General features: G+C 42.2%; 1 protein-coding gene across 1 annotated transcript in view; it reads right to left on the minus strand.

Moving 5' to 3' along the window:
- The window catches only part of JAK2 (Janus kinase 2), a 146904-nt gene that overhangs the window by 97048 nt on the left and 27051 nt on the right, over positions 1-22805 (minus strand). Inside the window, exon 3 of the mRNA XM_037019023.2 lies at positions 20090-20343. Coding sequence (XP_036874918.1) covers positions 20090-20309 — 220 coding nt within the window. The 5' untranslated portion in view covers positions 20310-20343. The remainder of the gene's footprint in view (positions 1-20089; positions 20344-22805) is intronic.

Raw genomic sequence — 22805 nt, forward strand, 5'->3', positions numbered from 1 at the left:
TGAATCCATCTGGCCTAGCGGTTTTGTTCTTGGGTAGTTTTTGATTACTGCTTCAATTTTGTTGCTGGTAATTGGTCTGTTTAGATTTTTTGTTTCTTTCTGGGTCAGTCTTGGAACATTATATTTTCCTAGAAGTTGTCCATTTCTCATATGTTTCCCAGCTTGTAAGCATATAGGTTTTCATAGTACTCTCTAATTATTCTTTGTATTTCTGTGGGGTCCAACGTGATTTTTCCTTTCTCGTTTCTGATTATGTTGCTGTGTGCTGACTCTCTTTTCCTCTTAATAAGTCTGGCTAGAGGCTTACCTATTTTGTTTATTTTCTCAAAGAACCAGCTCTTGGTTTCATTGATTTTTTTCTATTGTTTTATTCTTCTCAATTTTATTTATTTCTTCTCTGATCTTTATTATGTCCCTCCTTCTGCTGACCTTAGGCCTAATTTGTTCTTCTTTTTCCAATTTCAATAATTGTGACATTAGACCATTCATTTGGGATTGTTCTTCCTTCTTTAAATATGGCTGGATTGCTATATACTTTCCTCTTAAGACTGCTTTTGCTGTATCCCACAGTAGTTGGGGCTTTGTGTTGTTGTTGTTGTCATTTCTTTCCATATATTGCTGGATCTCCATTTTAGTTCGGTCATTGAACCATTGATTATTTAGGAGCATGTTGTTAAGCCTCCATGTGTTTGTGAGCCTTTTTACTTTCTTTGTACAATTTATTTCTAGTTTTATGCCTTTGTGGTCTGAAAAGTTGGTTGGTAGATTTCAATCTTTTGGAATTTACTGAGGCTCTTTTTGTGGCCTAGTATGTGGTCAATTATGGAAAATGTTCCATGTGCACTTGAGAAGAATGTGCATCCTGTTGCTTTTGGGTGTAGAGTTCTATAGACGTCTATTAGGTCCATCTGTTCTAGTGTGTTGTTCAGTGCCTCTGTGTCCTTACTTATTTTCTGTCTGGTGGATCTGTCCTTTGTTGTGAGTGGTGTGTTGAAGTCTCCCAAAATGAATGCATTGCATTCTATTTCCTCCTTTAATTCTGTTAGTATTTGTTTCACATATGTTGGTGCACATGTAATGCATGCATATATATTTATAATGGTTATATCCTCTTCTTGGACTGAGCCCTTTATCATTAGGTAATGTCCTTCTTTATCTTTTGTTACTTTCTTTATTTTGAAGTCTATTTTGTCTGATACTACTATTGGAACACCTGCTTTTCTCTATCTGTTGTTTGCATGAAATATCTTTATCCATCCCTTGACTTTAAATCTGTGCATATCTTTGGGTTTGAGGTGAATGTCTTGTAAGCAGCATATGGATGTGTGTTGCTTTTTTATCCATTCTATTTCTCTGTGTCTTTTGATTGGTGCATTCAGTCCATTTACAGTTAGGGTGATTATTGAAAGGTATGTACTTATTGTCATTGCACGCTTTATGTTTCTGGTTACCAAAAGTTCAAGGTTAGCTTCTTTACTATCTTACTGTCTAACTTAACTCACTTATTGAGCTATTATAAACATGGTCTGATGATTCTTTATTTCTCTCCCTTCTTATTCCTCCTCCTCCCTTCTTCATATGTTGGGTGTTTTGTTCTGTGCTCTTTTTAGGAGTGCTCCCATCTAGAGCAGTCCCTGTAAGATGCCCTGTAGAGGTGGTTTGTGTGAGACAAATTCCCTCAACTTTTGCTTGTCTGGGAATTGTTTAATCCCTCCTTCATATTTAAATGATAATTGTGCTGGATACAGTATTCTTCATTCGAGGTCCTTCTGTTTCATTGCATTAAGTATATCATGCCATTCTCTTCTGGCCTGTAAGGTTTCTGTTGAGAAGTCTGATGATAGCCTGATGGGTTTTCCTTTGTAGGTGACCTTTTTTTTCTCTCTGGCTGCCTTTAATACTCTGTCCTTGTCTTTGATCTTTGCCATTTTAATTATTACGTGTCTTGGCGTTGCCCTCCTTGGATCCCTTGTCATGGGAGTTCTGTGTACCTCTGTGGTCTGAGTGGCCATTTCTTTCCCTAGTTTGGGGAACTTTTCAGCAATTATTTCTTCAAAGACACTTTCTATCCCTTTTTCTCTCTCTTCTTCTTCTGGTACCCCTATAATATGGATATTGTTACATTTCGATTGGTCATACAGTTCTCTTAATATTCTTTCATTCTTGGAGATCCTTTTATCCCTCTCTGCATCAGCTTCTCTGCATTCCTGTTCTCTGTTTTCTAGTCCATTAATGGTCTCTTGCATCTCTTCCATTCTGCTTTGAAATCCTTCAGAGTTTGTTTTATTTCTGTATTCCCCTTCCTTAGTTCTTGCATATTTCTCTGCAAGTCCATCAGCATGGTTATGACTTTTGTTTTGAATTATTTTTCAGGAAGATTGGTTAAATCTATTTCCCCAGGTTCCTTCTCAGGGGAAGATGTAGATGTTGAAGATGTCTGGGTTAGTCTTGCCTGGATCAAATTTTTTTGCCTTTTCATGTTGATAGGTGCAGTGCTATGCTATTGACTCATCTGTCAGCTGGAAGAGCCAAGACTTTTTCCACTTGCTCCTGGCCTTTCTTTACTGGGACAACTGTGACCCCTAGTGGCTTGTGTTGGGCAATTGCATGTAGACTGGATCTCTGTATCTTGCCAGCCGGTATGGAGGAAGCTCCCTTGCTGTGGGCATGGCCAGCCTCAGGCTGCTGCTCTGCTATGGCGGGGCACCAGAGGTGTAATGGATGGGGGGCTGTTCGGCTGTTTACCTCCATGAGGGGTCTCAGAGCTGTTGCCCAGGGGGTTAGTGCACCTGGAGTTCCCTGGAATTTCCAGCTCCTAGACTGTGACCCGGGATGCTTCCGTCCAGCTGTGGGGTTGTCCCTTTAAGACTTTCAAAAAGCACTCGCTTTTCTTTGTCCCAGGGGTGCCGGCTGCAGGACCCATTCACAGGTCTTACTGTCCTGCTTCCCTAATTTCCAGCACCCCACGCATGCACTGTGTGTCTGCGCTCTGGTGCGGATGGCTAGGGCTGGGTGTTTAGCAGTCCTGGGCTCCCTCTCCCTCCCTACTCCGACTCCTCTCCTCCCACTGGGAGCCGGGGTGAGGGGCCTCAGGTCTCGCCGAGCTGCGGCTTGTATCTTACCCCTTTCACCAGGGGCTGGGTTCTCGCAGGTGTGGATGTAGTCTGGCTGCTGTCCTGTGTCTTCTGGTCTCTCTTTTAGGGATAGTTGTATTTGTTGTATTTTCAAAAATATATATGTTTTTAGGAGGAGATTCCCACTGTCCTACTCATGCAGCCATCTTGGCTCCGCCCCACCAGATTTTTCATTTTCTTTGCATTATCTGTTTCTAGTTTCATACCTTTTTGGTCCGAGAAACTGCTTGGTAGAATTTCAATCTTTTTTAATTCTCTGAGGCTCTTTTTGTGGCCTGGTATATGATCTGTTCTTGAAAATGTTCCATGTGCACTTGGGAAGAATGTGTATTCTGCTGCTTTTGGGTGTAGAGTTCTGTAGATGTCTGTTAGGTCTATCTTTTCTAATGTGTTGTCTAATGCCTCTGTGTCCTTACTTATTTTCTGTCTGCTTGATCTGTCCTTCAGAGTGAGTGGAGTGTTGAAGTCTCTTAAAATGAATGCATTGCATTCTATTTCTCCTTTTAATTCAGTTAGTATTTGTTTCAGATGTGTAAGTGCTCCTGTGTTGGGAGCATAGATATTTATAATGTTTATATCTTCTTGTTGGATTGACCCCTTTATCATTATGTAATGTCCTTCTTTGTCTCTTGTGACTTTCTTTGTTTTGAAGTCTATTTTGTCTCATACAAGTGGTGCAACTCCTGGTTTTTTCTCTCTATTAGTTGCATGAAATATCTTTTTCCATCCCTTCACTTTTAGTCTGTGTATTCTTTGGATTTAAAGTGAGTCTGTTGTATGCAGCATATAGATGGGTCTTATTTTTTTACCCACTCTATGTTTTTTGATTGGTGCATTCAGTCCATTTACATTTAGGGTGATTATCCATAGGTATGTACTTATTGCCATTGCAGACTTTAGATTTGTGTTTACCAAATGTTCAAGGTTAACTTCCTTACTATCTAAGAGTTTAACTTAACTCACTTAATATGTTATTAGAAAGACAAACTAAGGGTTCTTTTCTTTTTCTCCTCCTTTTTCTTCCTCCTCCATTGTTTATATATTAGGTATCATATTCTCTACTCTTTGTCTATCCCTTGATTGACTTTGGGGATAGTTAATTTAATTTTGTATTTGCTTAGTTATTAGCTGTTCTACTTTCTTTACTGTGGTTTTATTACCTCTGGTGACAGCTATTCAACCTTAGGAACACTTCCATCTATAGCAGTCCCTCCAAAATAGACTGTAGAGACGGTTTGTGAGAGGTAAATTTTCTCAGCTTTTGTTTAATCGGAAATTGTTTTACCCCTCCTTCAAATTTAAATGATAATCTTGCCAGATAAAGTAATCTTGGTTCCAGGACCTTCTCCTTCATTGCATTAAATACACCACGCCACTCCCTTCTGGCCTATAAGGTTTCTGCTGAGAAATCTGATGTTAACCTGATGGGCTTTCCTTTGTATGTGATATTTTTTCTCTCTCTGGCTGTGTTTAACAATCTGTCCTTATCCTTAATCTTTGACATTTTTATTACAATATATCTTGGTGTTGTCTTCCTTGGGTCCCTTGTGTTGGGAGATCTGTGGATCTCCATGGCCTGACAGACTATCTCCTTCACCAGATTGGGGAATTTTTCAGCAATTACCTCCTCAAAGGCATTTCTATTCCTTTCTCTCTTCTTTTTCTGGTACCCTATAATGCAAATATTGTTCCCTTTGGATTGGTCACACAGTTCTCTCAATATTCTTTCATTCTTAGAGATCCTTTTTTCTCCCTGTGCCTCAGCTTCTTTATATTCCTCTTCTCTGGTTTCTATTTCATTTATCATCTCCACCACCATATCGAATATGCTTTTAATACCCTCCATTGTGCTCTTCTATGATTGGATCTCTGACCGGAATTCAATCATGAGTTCTTTAATATCTTTCCTTTCCTCAATTAGTATGTTAATGATTTTTATTCTGAACTCTCTTTCTGGATGAGTCATGAGGTCCATGTCATCTTTCTGTGCAGTTGTATTAATTTTACTTTGAACCAGATTCCTTTGGCATTTCATATTTGTGTATGGCGCCCTCTAGTGTCCAGAAGCCCAAGCAATGTTGGGCATTGCAGGGAACTGGTATTGGTAACTGGGGGGAGTAAAGAGCTGTTTTCTGCTTCCCAGCTGCTATGCCTGCCTCCACTGCCTGAACCAGTGGGCTGAGCCCACAGCTATAAGCTTTTGTCCCTGATCATCTGGAAACAGATCCCTGCTTTTCACAAGCAGCCAGAACCCAAGTCTCCCCAGGAACTCCGCGTGTCCCAGCTTTCCAACCCCGTAATCACAAGAGTATGATTAAAGCACCATGAAATGTAGATTTGTGCTCCCAGAGCAGATCTCCAGATCTAGGTATTTAGCAGTCCCAGGCTTCCACTCCCTCCCTGCTCAGTTTCTTTCTCCCACCAGTGAGCTGGGGTGCGGGAAGGGCTTGGGTCCTGCCAGGCCACAGCTGTGGTATGTTACCCTTTTCCGTGAGGTCTGCTCTTTTCACCAGGTGTATGCAGTCTGGCACAGTCCTCTTTCCTGTTGCTCTCTCAGCATTAGTTGTATTAATTATATTTTTATATTATATGCAGTTTTAGGAGGAAGCATCTGTCTCACCTTTCATGCCGCCATCTTTAAACCTCCAGCTTAAGACTGAATTTTATCAAACATTTAGTGAAAACCTAAAACCAATTCTCCCTAAAGTTTTCCAGAAAGTAAAAGAGGAGCAAATACTTCCAAACTCATTTTATGGTGCCAGCATCACTCTAATATCAAAACCAGACAGAGATACCACAAATAAAGAATATTACAGACCAATATCCCTGATGAACACAGATGCAAAAATAATCAACAAAATATTGGCAAATGCTGGCAGCGAGCCTATGGACTTTTAAGCAAAACTAGTTATGTAAGTCTTAAGACAACAGCAATCATTTCTGCAGTAAGGCAGAGTTGCTCTCCTAGCCAAATCAATATAGATCTTGCAGTCAGATTGCTAAGCAATGTTTCCTCCTCTGTTCTTTCCACTGGCCTTCTAACCCTGCCAAACTCCTGCGCTTCTCAAGAACATCCGCTGCCCCAGGGGAAAGCCCCACCCTTAAACCTCCCTCCCAAGGGCCCCCACCCACAAGATGGCAAACTTCCTGCTTCTCTTCCGGGTCCTCGGTTCCCGCCGGCGCCACCTGAAGCCCAATCACCTCTCTACATGTTCCTGCCGGTGCCAGCTGAAGACCAATCACCTATTTACATATATTTTCATCACAACCTATATAAATTGAGCCTGAGAAAAATAAAATTGGTCAGCTTGATCAGACATCCTGTCTTGCTGTCCGTTCTTTGTGTCTCTTGCCCCTTCATTCTCTCCTCCAGGTCATCGACCCCCGTTGATAGTCCTGCAGGTCGGGACAACTGGCGCCCAATGTGGGGCCCAACAAACCGGAGAGGTGAGAACATCGCCCCCAGGAGGGTGGGCCCACCCATGAAAGGAGGTGTCTGCAGCTATGAGACCCTTGCCAGAGTCACCACGTTCTGAACCCAGCGTGAGACAGACTTGTATATACTCAATCAGCGACTCATTTGAGAAGGTAAGTCATGGGGCAAGCATCCTCGCAAGAAGATTTGTTTATAGCCGGACTCAAAGAGTCCCTCAGGACACAAGGAACAAGGGTTAAGAAAAAAGATTTGAAACGTTTTTTAGTCTTTATTGAAGATGTGTGCCCCTGGTTCCCTCAAGAAGGGACCATTAGTGAAAAGAAATGGCAATGAGTAGGCGATTGCCTTCAAGACTATTACAGAGTTTTTGGTCCAGAAAAAGTACCTGTGTCAGCATTTAGCTATTGGAACCTTATTAATGATATCTTGCGCATTCATCGTGAGTGGCCTGATTTACAAAAAGTTGTCATTGAGGGAGAAAATACCATGAGATCCCGCTCTCGTCCCCCCTCCAAGGCTTCTCGGCCAGCCTCCCCTTCTCTCAAAGAACATCCTTCAGATTCCGCTGCAAACCCCTCTCAAATATCAGACAGACTTCCACCCTTACCAACTGTCGAGTCTCTTTCCCCGTCACTGACGGAAAAAGTTTCCTCCCCTAATAACTCCACTGACTCCCGTCCTCTCCCTGCTATCCCTCCTACAAATATTTACCCTAGCCTCATCGACTTAAGTCCTGCTGAGCCCCTTGATCCCGCCGATGAAGCCACTTTAGAAGAAGAGGCAGCACGTTATAACAATCCTGACTGGCCACCTAAGGCCGTTACCATCGCCCTTGCCTCTGCACTTCACCCACAAGCAGTAACCTTATCACCCTTCATGCCCCCGCCACCTTATCACCCCCCTGTTCTTAACCAAATGTTTCCCACCTTCTCCTCTCTCTCCCATGAGCATTTACATGCTGCAAATGACCTCTCAGTCCTCAGGCAGATGGTGAAAAATAGAAAAGAACAAATCCAACTCCTACAAGCCATTCGTGACCTAGATCAAGAGCTCTCCAAATTAACCCATTTAACCCACACCCCAAATTCTTCCTCTAAAAGTACTCCCCCTCCCTCGAAATCACTTTTTCACAAAACAAAAAAATCACCCAACCCTGTCCTGAGTTTTCCTGTCTCCCTACGGAGTGGGGTTTCTATTCCCCGGAGCCCCTCCCCTAAGTTATTTGACCCCTATAACACCGAAGAAGAGGGCACTGATCCTGATATGAGAGAAGAAGGTCCCGTGAGTACTACTCTTGATGATAGAGCCCAGAGAGATTCATGGTATGACGATGGAGATGACAATCTAAATGATAGCCCTGAAGACCGAGCCGAAAGAGGCCCGTGTCCTAGCGGCAGGCCTCCAGTGATGAGAGACCCAGCCCCTATAAAAAGAACATCCTTTTCACCCCTAGATATCCGAGCTCTAGAGAAACTCAAGTCAGCTGTTTCCAATTATGGGCCTACCGCCCCATTTACTCTAGCACTGTTAGAATCTATCACCAATGATTGGTTTACCCCAAATGAATTTCATCAGCTTGCTCGCGCAGCCTTAAACGGGGGAGACTTTGTTCTTTGGAAAGCCAAGCTTGCCAAATTAGCTAAAGAAATCGAAAGTAAAAATCTTACCCGACCCAGTTCCCGAGACTGGACAGCAAAAAGAATTTTAGGTGAAGCTCCTTATAACACTCTAGCAGTCCAAGCACGCTTTCCCACAGGCCTCCTGGCTCAAGTTAGACAAGCTGGCCTCGGAGCTTGGAAAAAGTTACCCCCTAAAGGAGCCGCTACTGCCGCTCTTACTAAGATACAGCAGGAAGCAGACGAGCCTTACAGCTCCTTTGTCAGCTGCCTTACAGAGGCAGATGAGCGCATGTTCGGAATCCAAGAGCCCGACAACCCTTTTATTAAACAGCTGGCTTTTGAGAATGCTAATCCGATCTGTCAAGACCTGCTTCAGCACCATCACAAAGAGTCAGTGTCAGACTTCGTGTGCCTCTGCACAGGCACCGGAACTAGTCATGCCATTGGACTGGCTATCGGAGTTGCCTTGCAGGGCAGGCATTGGCTCAACACAAAAAACTTGCTTTAATTGCAAGCAGCCTGGCCATTTTGCCAAAGACTTCCCACAGCCCCAAGTCCCTCAGCCTCTCAATCCTGACCCCAATCCACCCCCTTTTAATAATCCTTGCAATACCCCCAGACCAGTTAATCCATCCCCCCCCCTCCACCCCTTGTCCCAGATGTCATAAAGGATATCACTGGGCCAAAGAATGCTGGTCAAAAACCGATATACAAGGTCTGCCCCTCCCTTTTAAGAACCAGGGAAACCCCTTCAGGGGGCAGCCACCGGACCCCTGCAGAAGATGAACCCCAGGGCAATTGGGTTCATCCCCTCGACAGTAACCCAAAATCAATTACAGACCTCTGGAGAGCCACAAAAAACAGCCCAGGATTGGACCTCTGTTCCACCACCAGTACAATATTGACTCCAGAAGAAGGGACAAAGCTTCTACAGACGGGCATCTGAGGGCCCCTCCCCCCTAACACTTTCGGCTTAATTCTGGGATGCTCCACTCTTAAGGGCCCTCTATATATTCCAGCAGAATATACCCTTGCTGAACTTCTTCTCCTACACCTTATCCCTTCCTCCAATAAGTGCCTTAAAGAGCACCATGAAACGAGTGACATAGGCACCACAGATGTCCATTGGACTCAACAAATTATGCGTGCCCGCCCCATGCTAACTCTGTCCTTAAATGGGAAAGCCTTTCAAGGCCTCCTAGACTCAGGAGCAGATGCCACTGTTATTGCCAAAGAGCAGTGGCCCCCTTCCTGGCCCCTTACAAACTCCACCACCCACCTACAGGGAATCGGACAGTCACAAAACCCTCAAGTTAGTTCCCAGTCCCTTCATTGGTCAGATCCAGAAGGGAATTCAGGGACAGTTATTCCTTTTGTAATTCCTAGGCTTCCAGTCAATTTGTGGAGACGAGACATTCTCTATCAAATGAATATTATTATGTGTAGCCCAAACGAGTTAGTAACCAAGCAAATGCTGACACAAGGCTACTTGCCTGGCCAAGGGTTAGGAAAGAATGCACAAGGCATTAAAACTCCTGTGACCATCGTATCAAATACTCAGAGAAAGGGACTAGGATCCCCTTTCTCCTAGAGGCCACAATCATGCCTGTACCTCAGCAACATGCCGATAAAATAACATGGAAAACTACCGAGCCTGTCTGGGTTGATCAGTGGCCCCTAAATGCAGAAAAATTACATGCCACCACGCAGCTTGTACAGGAGTAACTGGCAGCAGGCCTTATTGAGCCTTCCAATTCTCCTTGGAATACCCCCATTTTCATCATCACAAAAAAATCAGGCAAATGGAGGCTCCTACAAGACCTTCGAGCCATTAATAAGTTATGGTCCCTATGGGCGCCTTGCAGCCCGGCCTCCCGGCCCCTGCTGCTATACTTATAAATTATTATAAGATTGTTATAGACCTGCAAGATTGCTTCTTTACTATTCCCCTCCACCCAGATGATTGTATCCATTTTGCCTTTAGCCTTCCCCAGATCAACTTTAACAAACCAACGCCTAGGTATCAATGGCGTGTTCTTCCCCAAGGTATGGCAAATAGCCCTACCTTAGCCCAAAAATTCATAGCCTGAATTCTAGACCCCGTTAAGAGACAATGGCCTCATATTTACTTCCTTCATTACATGGATGACATACTTATTGCTTCCCTCGATGAAGCTCAAGGCACTGCCTGTTTCCAACACCTCCTAGAAACCCTTGAAGCCTCCCACTTGAAAATTGCTCCCAATAAAATTCAGTTTTCCGAACCCTATACTTACCCAGGCTATAGCCTCCAAGCTCACCGAATTTTCACACCCAAAATAGAGCTCCACATTTCTTCCCTTAAAATGCTGCATGACTTTCAAAAATTGCTAGGCAACCTACAGTTTTTAAGGCCATACCTGAAACTCCCCCCTGAAAGCTTAACTCCCTTAAACAATTTACTAGCAGGTGACTCGCATCCCCTCTCCCCCCACACCCTAAAGCCCCTAGCAGTTGCTGCTATAGAACAGATAAATCAAGCTATCTCTCTACAAACCTCCTTTCAGATTGACTACTCCTCTCCTTTATATCTTATCATTTGTGCCACCACCCATGCTCCAGTAGGAGTTTTTTGGCAGTCTACCAAGACCCTTGAACAATGAGGCAAGCCTCTTCTTTGGGTCTACCTCTCCAGCAAACCTGTGAAAGTTCTAACACCTTACTTTTCCCTAGCTGCCTCTGTTATTATAAAAGGAAGAAAACTAAGCAGATAGTATTTTGGTAAAGATCCTGATATCCTTGTTGTTCCATATACTACAGAGCAGATAGATTGGTTGCTACAAACTAATGATGACTGGGGTATCGCTTGTGCCGCCTATGCTGGGACCATAGATAATCATTATCCCACTGACCCTTTAATTCAGTTTAGCAGACTACATCCCCTAGTTTTTCCCAAAGTTACCTCCCCTTCTCCTTTGCGAGAAGCCCTCCTCATCTTCACATCGGCTCAGCAACAGGGCGGGCAGCATATGTTATTCAAGATAAAACCCCCATCTCCCTGCCCACTCCCTTTTCATCCGCCCAACTTGTTGAACTTTACGCAGTCCTCCAAGTGTTTCAATCGCTCTCTAATACCCCTTTCAATCTCTATACAGATAGCTCTTACATAGCCCACTCAGTACCTCTCCTAGAAACCACTCCCTTTATTAAGCCTTCCTCCAATGCCACTGATCTGTTCAGACAAATTCAATATCTCATAATCCGACGCTCCAACCCCTTTTGCATTGGCCACTTGCGAGCTCACACAGGACTCCCCGGCCCTATTTCGGCAGGCAATGCCCTTGCTGATCAAGCCACCCGTACCCTTCCCCTACTAGTGCTAGCCTTCAGTAGTACACCCCTATGTCAAGCTCAGCATGCTCACTCCCTCCACCACCTTTCAGCAAATACTCTGCAACTCATGTTCAAAATTACCAGAGAGCAAGCCCGAGAAATTGTCAAAAAATGTAATGACTGTGCTCCACATCTTCCTGTTCCTCATTTAGGAGTGAACCCTCGGGGACTAATCCCGAATGAAATTTGGCAAATGGATGTCACTTATTTCACCCCCTTTAGGAAGATGAAGTACCTCCATGTTACTATAGATACCTTTAGTGGTTTTATCTTCACGTCACCCCTTACCGGAGAGGCTTCTAAAGATGTCATTACCCACACCTTGTGCTGTTTTACAGTGCTAGGCAAGCCAAAGATCATAAAAACCAACAATGGGCCAGGTTACACAGGAGCTAAATTCCAGCACTTCTGTTCTGACTTCCAAATAAAACATATCACAGGCATCCCATATAATCCCCAAGGACAAGGAATTGTAGAGCGAGCTCATCAAACTCTTAAAAACACGCTCTCCCGCCTCAAGAACAATCCCCTCCTCTATACAACCATCAGCCCCCACAATCAACTTAGCCATGCCTTGTTTGTCATTAACTTCTTGACGTTCGACTCCCACGGACGCTTAGCTGCTGATCGGTTATGGCACCCTAAAACCAATGAACTTCAAGCGTTAGTAAAATGGAAAGATCCACTGACCTTCGCATGGAAAGGTCCTGACCCTGTTATTATCTGGGGCCGAGGGTCTGTCTGCATTTATGACCAACAAAACTCCGAGCCTCGATGGCTCCCTGAAAGGCTAGTTAAAACCGCTAACTTACCACAGTCCAGACTGGAGCTTCCATCTCCGCCTGAGACAAATTCTTTTTCCATTGCAGATGCAGTCACCAAAAGTCCTCATTCTCCTGATCATGACCACAGCTCTGAGCCATCAGCCAGCGCTGCAACCCGTGAGATCCCGACACTTTCCCTGGAACTACACCTGGATAGTGCTTTCTGAAAGAGGAGATGTTGTTTGGTCCCACTCTCAAACCTCGCCAGACGTCTGGTGGCCAAGCGTTTTACAACCTGATCTCTGTAAGCTGGCCCTAGGTGCGGGAGCCCTGTGGGGAGTAGAACATCTTTTCGAGCAGAGTGAAGCACCTCTTATCTCTCGTGCAGGTCTCACCACCCCCAGTTGCTCTGATGCAGGGTGCCGGTCAGTTCTTAGATCATATTCCTTTTATGTTTGCCCCGGGGCAGCACCGGCCCCGTAGCCTCCTTCATAAATGCAGAGGCAAGACAGACTATTATTGTGCGTCATGGGGGTGTGAGACCACGGGAGATACTTACTGGAGACCCTTCTCCTCCTGGGATTATATTACTGCCAAAGCCAATTATACCCACCACCCTTTTAAAGGGCAAAAATACCCTGAAGCACTCCCCGAGTGCTTCCCTAGAAATATTACCAAAGGTTGGTGCAATCCTCTTTCTATCACACTCACTGAAGAAGGGAAAAAAGCCTCAAGTTGGGCACAAGGATACACTTGGGGTCTTCGTTTATATAAAGAACATTATGATGAAGGCATCACCTTTACTATTGAACTCCTCAAAGTGTTCCCTGCCACCCCTTCTGCCGCTATAGGCCCAAATACAGTCCTAGGTGGGAAGCACCCTCCCCCACCGAAGCCTTCTGCCCTCTCGCCTAACCATAGCTTCACAACTAGCAGTCTTAAACCTCCCCTACACCGCCAGTGTCCGCCCTAGTGAGCTCTAAAGACCTTGTCCTCACCCTTATAAATCAAACCTTCCTTAGTCTTAATTCCACCCCTCCTGAGCTTACCGCCGAATGTTGGTTATGGTACCACTCTTCCCCCCCTTTTTATGAAGGTGCTGCCATCCCTGGCAACTTCTCCACCTCCAATGATACCTACAACTGCCGTTGGAAATGCGCTAGTTGGGAAGGCCTAACCTTAGCCCAAGTAGTCGGTAACGGGACTTGTATAACTAACACTCTTCAAAAGATCCCTCATGAGTACACCCACCTCTGTTGAGAAATCTTCTCCATTGGACGGGGGCCCCAATTTATAGTTCCCCCCAATGACACCTGGTGGGCCTGCTTAGACGGACTCACCCCCTGTGCCTACAATCCCATTTTACAAGAGCATGGATTTTGTGTTCTCATAAAAGTTATACCCAGGCTCATTTACTACCAGCCTGATAAGTTCTTCCATATCTGGGAACAATCTTCAGGCCCTTCCCTCCCTAAATGCTCCCGCCGAGAACCCATTACTACTGTTACTATCGCTGTTCTGCTCGGCCTAGGGACTGTAGGCGCAGGCACAGGCATACCCTCTCTGCTTCTTTCTAACTCCTGCTATCACGAGCTCAGTGCCACTATAGATCAAGATATCCAAGAATTGCAGAAAGGAATCTCTGACCTGACAGATTCAATCATGTCCCTCGCTGAAGTAGTTCTCCAAAACCACAGAGGGCTAGACCTACTCTTTCTGCAGCAAGGCGGGCTTTGCGCCCTGAAAGAAGAGTGCTGCTTCTATGCTGATAAAACAGGAGTAGTTAGAGATAGTATGAAAAGAGTTAGAGAAGGGTTAGAAAAAAGAAAGAAAGAGAGCAAGATGAAAGTTGGTATAAAAATTGGTTTTCAGCCTCCCCATGGCTTACTACTCTCTTGCCCTCTCTCCTAGGCCCCCTCATAGGATTGATATTGCTCTTGTCTTTTGGCCCTTGGGCTCTTAAACATTTGACGAGCCTTATAAAGAGACAAATAGATACCCTTGTTGGCAAACCTATCCAAGTCCACTATCACAAATTAGCTCACGAGAGTGATGATGACGGCGAAGCACTCCCCTCTATCTCTTCTCAGCAAAAGTAAGCACCAGCGCGACCCTCCCAGGAGTCTCTGAGTGCCGGTTGAGTACTAAGGTGCATGCGAGGCAAAGCACTGCAAAGGAAAGGCTAACGCCTGCCCTGGGTTCCTTGAGGGACATACCTGATTGCATAGAGGTTTGTGTCCTGCATCCTCCTCTCCTCAGGAAAAAGACACCTTGTGCTTAATAGAGAAACTCTTTCTCTTCAGCAGAGCCTGTAAGACTAAGAGTCCTCCTCATGCACCAGATATCCACTGAGGATCAGGCCCCTGTCCCCGCCCCTTAGCCTGCTCAACCAAAATTGTCTTAATTTTTAATAAAGAAAGGGGGAGATGCTGGGAGCGAGCCTATGGACTTTTAAGCAAAACTAGTTATGTAAGACTTAAGACAACAGCAATCATTTCTGCAGTAAGGCAGAGTTGCTCTCCTAGCCAAATCAATATAGATCTTGCAGTCAGATTGCTAAGCAATGTTTCCTCCTTTGTTCTTTCCACTGGCCTTCTAACGCTGCCAAACCCCTGCTTCTCAAGAACACCCACTGCCCCAAGGGAAAGCCCCACCCTTAAACCTCCCTCCCAAGGGCCCCCACCCACAAGATGGAGAACTTTCTGCTTCTCTTCCGGGTCCTTGGTTCCCTCCGGCACCACCTGAAGCCCAATCACCTCTCTACACATTCCCGCCGGCGCCAACTGAAGACCAATCACCTCTTTACATATATTTTCGTCACAACCTATATAAATTGAGCCTGAGAAAAATAAAATTGGCCAGCTTGATCAGACATCCTGTCTTGCTGTCAATTCTTTGTGTCTCTTGCCCCTTCATTCTCTCCTCCAGGTCATCGACCCCCGTTGATAGTCCTGAGGGTCGGGACAGGCAAACCAAATTCAAAAACACTTCAAAAACATCATCCATACTGACGAAGAGGGATTTATTCCAGGGATGCAAGGATGGTACAATATCCAAAAATTAATCAATATCACACACCACATCAACAGAAAGGACAAAAATCACATGATCATCTCAATAGATGCTGAAAATACATTTGACAAAATTCAACATCCATTCATGAGAAAAACTCTCAACTAAATGGGTATAGAGGGTAAGTACCTCAACATAATTAAGGCCATATACGACAAACCCACAGTCAATATCATACTTAACAGCAAAAAGCTGAAAGTTACTCCTCATAGATTGGGAATAAGACAAGGATGACCACTCTCCCCACTTTTATTCAACATAGGTCCTAGCCACAGCAATGAGACAAAGAAAAGAAAGGTATCCAGATTGGTAAGGAAGAAGTTCAACTTTCACTGTCTGCAGATGACATGATATTGTACAAAGAAAACCCTAAAGACTCCACCAAAAAGTTACCAGAGGTAATAACTGAGTTCAGCAAAGTTGCAGGATATAAAATTAATATTCAGAAATCTGTTACATTCCTATAGACTAACAATGAATTGGCAGAAAGAGATATCAGGAAAATAACTCCATTTACAATTGCATCAAAAGGAATAAAATACCTAGGAATAAACCTAACCAAGGAAGTGAAAGACCTACACACTGAAAACTGTAAGATACTCAAGAAAGAAATTAAAGATGACACCAATAGATGGAAATACATCCCATGCTCATTGATAGGAAGAATTTATATTGTCAAAATGGCCATCCTACTTAAACCATTCTACAGATTCAATGTAATCCCTTTTAAAATACCAACAGCATTCTTCAACAAACTAGTTCTAAAATTCATATGGAACTGCAAAAGATCCCAAATAGACAAAGCAATCCTGAGAAGGAAGAACAAAGTTGGGGGATTATGCTCCCTAACTTCAAGCTCTACTACATAAGCAACAGATTAAGACTATTTGGCACTGGCACAAGAAAAGATCCACAGATCAATGGAATACTATAGAGAACCTAGATATAAACCCATACATATATATATGGCCAATTAATATATGATAAAGGAGCCATAGATATAAAATGGGGAAATGACAGCCTCTTCAACAAATGGTGTTGGCAAAACTGGACAACTATATATATATGTAAGAGAATGAAAGTGGATTATTGTCCATATACAAAAGTAAACTTGAAATGGATCAAAGACCAAATGTAAGTCATTAAACCATAAAACTCATAGAAGAAAACATAGGTAAAAATCTCTGGAATATACACATGATCAACTTTTTCCCAAACACATCTCCTTGGGCAAGGGAAACAAAAGCAAAAATGAACAACTGGGACTAAATCAAACTAAAAAGTTTCTGTACAGGAAAAGACACCATAAGCCTAACAAAAAGGCATTGTACAATATAGGAGAATATATTTGTAAATGACTTATCCAATAAGGGTTAACATCTAAGATAAATAAAGAACTCACAGACCTCAACACCTAAAATACAGATAACCTGATTAAAAAATGGGCAGAGGATCTGAACAGACACTCTCCAAAGAAGAAATTCAGATGGCCCACAGATACATGAAAAGATGCTCAACATCGCTGATCACCAGGGAAATGCAAATTAAAACCACAATGAGATATCACCTCACACCAGTAAGGATGGCCAATATCCAAAGACAAGCAAGAACAAATGCTGGCAAGGATGCCTAGAAAGGGGAACCCTCCTACACTGTTGGTGGGAATGTAAATTAGTTCAACCATTGTGGAAAGCAATATGGAGGTTCCTCAAAAAAACTAAAAATAGAAATACCATTTGACCCAGGAATTCCACTCCTAGGAATTTACCCAAAAAGCAAGATCTCTGATTCAAAAAGACATATGCATCCTATGTTTATCACAGCACTATTTACAACAGCTAAGATATGGAAACAACCTAAGTGTCCATCAGTAGATGAATGGATAAAGAAGATGTGGCACATATACACAATGGAATACTACTCAACCATAAAAAAGAAACAAATCCTACCATTTGCAACAACATGGATGTAGCTAGAGTGTATTATGCTCAGTGAAATAAGCCCAATGGAGAAAGACAAGTGCCAAATGACTTCACTCATTTGTGGAGTATAAAAACAAAGCAAAATTAAAGAAACACAACAGCAGCAGACTCACAGACTCCAAGAAGGGACTAGTGGTTACTAAAGGGAAGGGGTAGGGAAGGATGGGTGGGAGGGAAGAAGATAATTAAGAGACATTGTAATTTGCAATCACAATAGGTCATGGGGAAGGCGGTACAGCATGGAGAAGACAAGTAATGACTTTATAGCATCTTACTACACTGACAGACAGTGACTGCAATGGGGCCGTGGGGTGTGAGGACTCAATAATATGGATGAATGTTGAACCACAATGTTGCTCATGTGAAACCTTCATAAGATTGTATATCAATGATATTTTAATAAAGGAAAAACACAGCTGGAGACCCAAGATACAATTCTTCCTGAGGCAAATAACTCTCCAATTATGAATTTGCTAAATCAAACAAGTTATGTGCTTCCAAATACAATGGTGTGACAGGCATAGGACAGACATTTCCATTCCAAAATGGAGAGAGGAAAAATCAGAAAACAATGACAGGTCTCAAAGAAGTCTAAAATTCAACAGGGCAAATTCCATTAAACCTTAGGGTTCAAGAGTAATTCTCTTTGACTTGATGCTGTGCCCTCCAGGCCCACTGGGGCAAAGGTCCTACCTACGGGACACACTGGGGCAGTGTTCTGCCCCTGCATCTTTTTCATGCAGAGGTTGGGCCCTCAAGGCTCCCAGAAATCATGCCCCCATGAATCTGGATGGCTACACCCTTTGAAATCTAAGTGGTAGCAGTGATACCCCCCTAGGCCTGTGTACTTTCCCTGGAGGAAACAGCTTACTCTACTAAAGTTTGCTGCCTGAATCCTACGAGGGGCAGCCGCTCTATCAGAGACTGCCAGTGCCATACCTGGGGCAGCCAAGAAGCTCAACACTCACAATGTACCAGGAGAGTTCTCAATGAGAGGCAGCCCCAAGAAAGAGTCAGGAGGTCTCCAAGCCCTGGCAACTCCTCCTTTGAAACTGCTCTTCTCCCAGTGGCCCTTGCACTGTGGGCCTGTGATAGGAGGGGCAGCCTTGATGATTTCTGATTTGCCTTTGTGGTCATTCTTCCATTATCTTATTCAACCGCTCCTGGAATTTGTTGAGATAGCTGATTCATACTAATCTTATCAAATGGTCACTTGGTCATAACCTGCGTTTTCTTCTGACCACATGTTCTCATTTTTTATATGAATAGGCTGAGAATTTTCAAAATCTTTAAATTCTGCTTCATTTTTGCTTAACAGTGTCTTCTTCAAGTCATTTCTATATTTTCACATTTTACCATAAGCAGTTAGGAGGTGTAAGCCCTCACTTTCCAACAGTTTGCTTAAATACTCAGTTTCATTGCTCACAAGTTCTGCCTTCCATATAACACTTCAAACATGAACACAATTCACGGAAGTTCTTTGCCACTGTGAAAATAAATAAACTACTTTAAAATGGAGTCAGAAAGCTCTCACACACTCCCACTCCCACTAAGAAGCAAGCCTCACAATCCCCAAAAAGAAGCAGCTTACATTATATATACTAGCAGGAGGAAAGAAGATTTCTTCTTGCCCAGCAACAGCGCAGCCAGTAAGAAGTAAGCAAAACAGCTCCTCTTTTCCCCTATAAAAGCAAGCCCCTTTCCTCTCTTATCTGGAGTTGCTTATGGTTAACTATAGTTTGCTTGTCCCGAATTACAATTCCTCTGCTATTCCTGAATAAACTCATTCTGCTGGTAAAATAACTGGCTTTTTTGTTTTTTAAGGTCAACATCACTATAACAAGGATCACTTTTCCTCCACTTTCCAGTAACATGTTCTTCGTCTCCATCAAAGACCTCATCAGAATGGCCTTTATTATACATATTTCTACTGTTCAAGATTACTACTGTTCAAGATTACATATTACTCTTATCAAGATTACTTAGGTATTCTCAAGGACTGAGGTTTTCTCTGCAGCTCTCCTCTTTTCTTTCTGAGTCCTCACCAGAATCACCTTTAAAGGTCTATTCACAATAACGAAGGCTTTTTTATAGTATGTACCTCAAAACTCTTCTCCATTACTCATTACCCAGTTCTAAAGCCATTTCTACATTTTTAGGTATGTGTTATAGCAGCCCCACACTTCTTAGTACCAATTTTTGTCTTAGTCCATTCAGGATACTATAACAAAAATACCATACACAAAGTGACCTATAAACAACAGAAATTTCTCACAGTTCTGGAGGCTGGGAAGTATAAAATCAGGCACCAACAGATTCAGTGTCTAATGAAAATCCACTTCCTGGTTCATAGATAGTTCATCATCTGATTCATCTTCTTACTATGTCCTCTCACATGGTTGAAGGGGCCAAGACACTTTCAGGGGGCTCTTTTATAAGAGTATTAATGCCACTGATGACAGATCCATGTCATGACCTCATCACCTCCTGAAGGCCCCACCTTCAAATCTCACTAGGGACTAGCCCAAGGAAGATTTACCTTAAATTCTACTCTAGTGATGTTTTTATCTTTTATGAATGTGAAAACACAACTGTCAGACATACAAGCATTTTTTAAAAATACACTATACATTGACATTGCATTAGAATAGCATAATTAAAGCAACATTCTGTTAATAATAAGAGAAAAAAAAACCTTTTTAATATTTACCACAAGCTTGAGAAGCAGCAACACAGATCTCTTCTGCAACATACTCCCCAGCTGGAAACCTCAGGCAGTCTCCCTCAGCTTTCTCAAGGGAATGATAAAGATACACCTGTAGTACTGGATCTATTTGCTTCACAGAATTAGCATTTCCAGGAATATCACCATTCTGATGTATAGGAGATGTGGATGTTCCTTCCATTTCTGTCATTGTAAGGCAAGCCATTCCCCCATGCAGAGGCTTTTTCAGAACATTTTGCCTGTGAGAGAAAACAACAGTTACAAATGAACATTATATTGACAAGGTATCCTTCATATATAAAGAAGTCTTCATCGACAGCAGTAAGTCTGTCAAATCCACTAACTGAACTAATGTTGTTTACTACTTATATACAAAGCACAGTGAGAGACATTAACTGCTTGTGGACAAGGAACATAAAACAAGTTTACATCCAGAGGAAACACAGTATAAATATGTATGTAGCACTAACAAAACAGTTATAGTCAACAGAAGAGATCCCACAAGGTGACATGACTTTTTAACAAATGAATTACTCCAATAGAAGATGGATTTTTTTCTTGCCTAATTGCGAAGTACAATACGTGCATTATAGGGGTCATAGAAGGTGAAGAAAGAGAGAAATAGACTGAAAGGTTATTTAAAGAAATAATGGCTGAAAACTTCCCTAACTTGGGGAAACAGACATCCAGATCCAGGAAAACCATAGAGCATCAAATATGATGGATTTAAAGAGAACCACAGTGAGACACATTATAATTAAATTGTCAAAAGTTGAACACAAGATCACCTTAAAAGAAGCTGGAAAAAGGCAACTTACTACCTACAGGGAATCTCCATAAGACTGTCATTTCCAATACTGGCACTTCCAGTACTATGTTGAATAAATGGGAAAGAAGGCATCCTTGTATTGTTCCTGGTCTTAAAGAAAAAGCTTTCAGCTTTTCACCACTGAAGATGATGCTAGCTGTGGGCTTGTCAAAAATGGCTGTTATTATAATGAGGCGTATCGCCTTTGTGCCAAATACGTGAGAGTTTTTATCTTGAAAAGATGTTGAATTTCTCAAATGCCTTCTCTGCATCTATTGAGATGGTCATATATGATCTAATTTGACTAGCCATAGCTTAATTTCAGTGTGTCCTTATTGATTTTCTTTCTGGATAATTGATCCATTGTTCAAAGTGAGATATTTAAGTCCCCTGCTATTATTGTACTATCTATTTCTCCCTTCAGATTGCTTAACATAGGCTTTATTTATTTAGGTTCCCTTCTGTTTAGGGCCTAAGTAGCTACTAATGTTACATCCTCTTAATTAACTGACTCTATCATTATGTAATGATCTTCTCTTTTCACAATCACAGGCTTAAAGTCTACTTTGTCAAATATTGGTATAGCTTCCCTTGGTTTCTTTTGGCTTCCATTTGATGGAGTATCTTTTTCCATCCCTTCTCTTTCAGTCTGTGTGTCCTTAAAGCCAAAGTGAGTCTCAGAAGAGCATACATTGGGGTCTTGTTTTTCTTTTTATCCACCTGAGCTTTCTATATGTTTTCATTGGAGAATTTAGTCCATTTACTATGTAATTATTAATAGCTATGGATGTACTATTGCCATTATTTTTTTTCTGACTGTTTTATAATTCCTTTGTTCCTCTCATGTTCTCTTACTTTCAAATTTGATGATTTTCTGTACTGGAATGCTTTGATTCCTTTTTCCTTATCTTTTCTGTATATTCTATAGGTTTTTGCTCTGTGGTTATATGAGGCTTACATAAAATCTATTTTTTAATTACAATCTTATTTTTGTAACAATCTATTTTAAACTAACAGCTTAACTCCAAACACATATCAAAGCTCTACAATTTTACTTCCCCTCCCACATTTTATGTTTTTGATGTCACAATTTACATCTTTTTACGTTACATATCTATTAACAAAATATTACAGCTAGTTATTTTTAATACTCTTGTTTTTTAATCTTTGTGCTAGAGATATATGTGATTTACCCACTAACAATAGTGTATTCTTATCATAACTATGCATTTACCTTTACCAGTGAGTTTTATACTTTCATATGTTTTTCCTGTTACTAACAATGCTCTTTTGTATCAGCTTGAAGAATTCCCTTTAACATTTCTTGAAAGGCTGTTCTATGGGTAATGAACTCCTTCAACATTTGGTTGTCTCGAAAACTCTTTATTTCTCCTGGACAAATTTGCTGGGTAGAGCATTCTTGGTTAGCAGTTTTTTTTTTTCTTTCAGCTCTCTAAATATATCATCCCACCCCTTTCTGGCCTGTAAAGTTTCTGCAGTTTTTTTTTCTTTCAGCTCTCTAAATATATCATCCCACCCCTTTCTGGCCTGTAAAGTTTCTGCTACACACATCTGCTGACAGTCTTATGGAGATTCCCTGTAGGTAGTATGTTGCTTTTTTCCAGCTTCTTTTAAGGTGATCTTGTGTTCAACTTTTGACAATTTAATTATAATGTGTCTCACTGTGGTTCTCTTTAAATCCATCATATTTGATGCTCTATGGTTTTCCTGGATCTGGATGTCTGTTTCCCCAGGTTAGGGAAGTTTTCAGCCATTATTTCTTTAAATAACCTTTCAGTCTATTTCTATCTTTCTTCACCTTCTATGACCCCTATAATGCACGTATTGTTATGCTTGATAGTTTCTCATAAGTCCCTTAAACTATCTTTGATA

Source organism: Manis javanica, chromosome 2, assembly GCF_040802235.1.
Source record: "Manis javanica isolate MJ-LG chromosome 2, MJ_LKY, whole genome shotgun sequence".
NCBI lineage: Eukaryota > Metazoa > Chordata > Mammalia > Pholidota > Manidae > Manis > Manis javanica.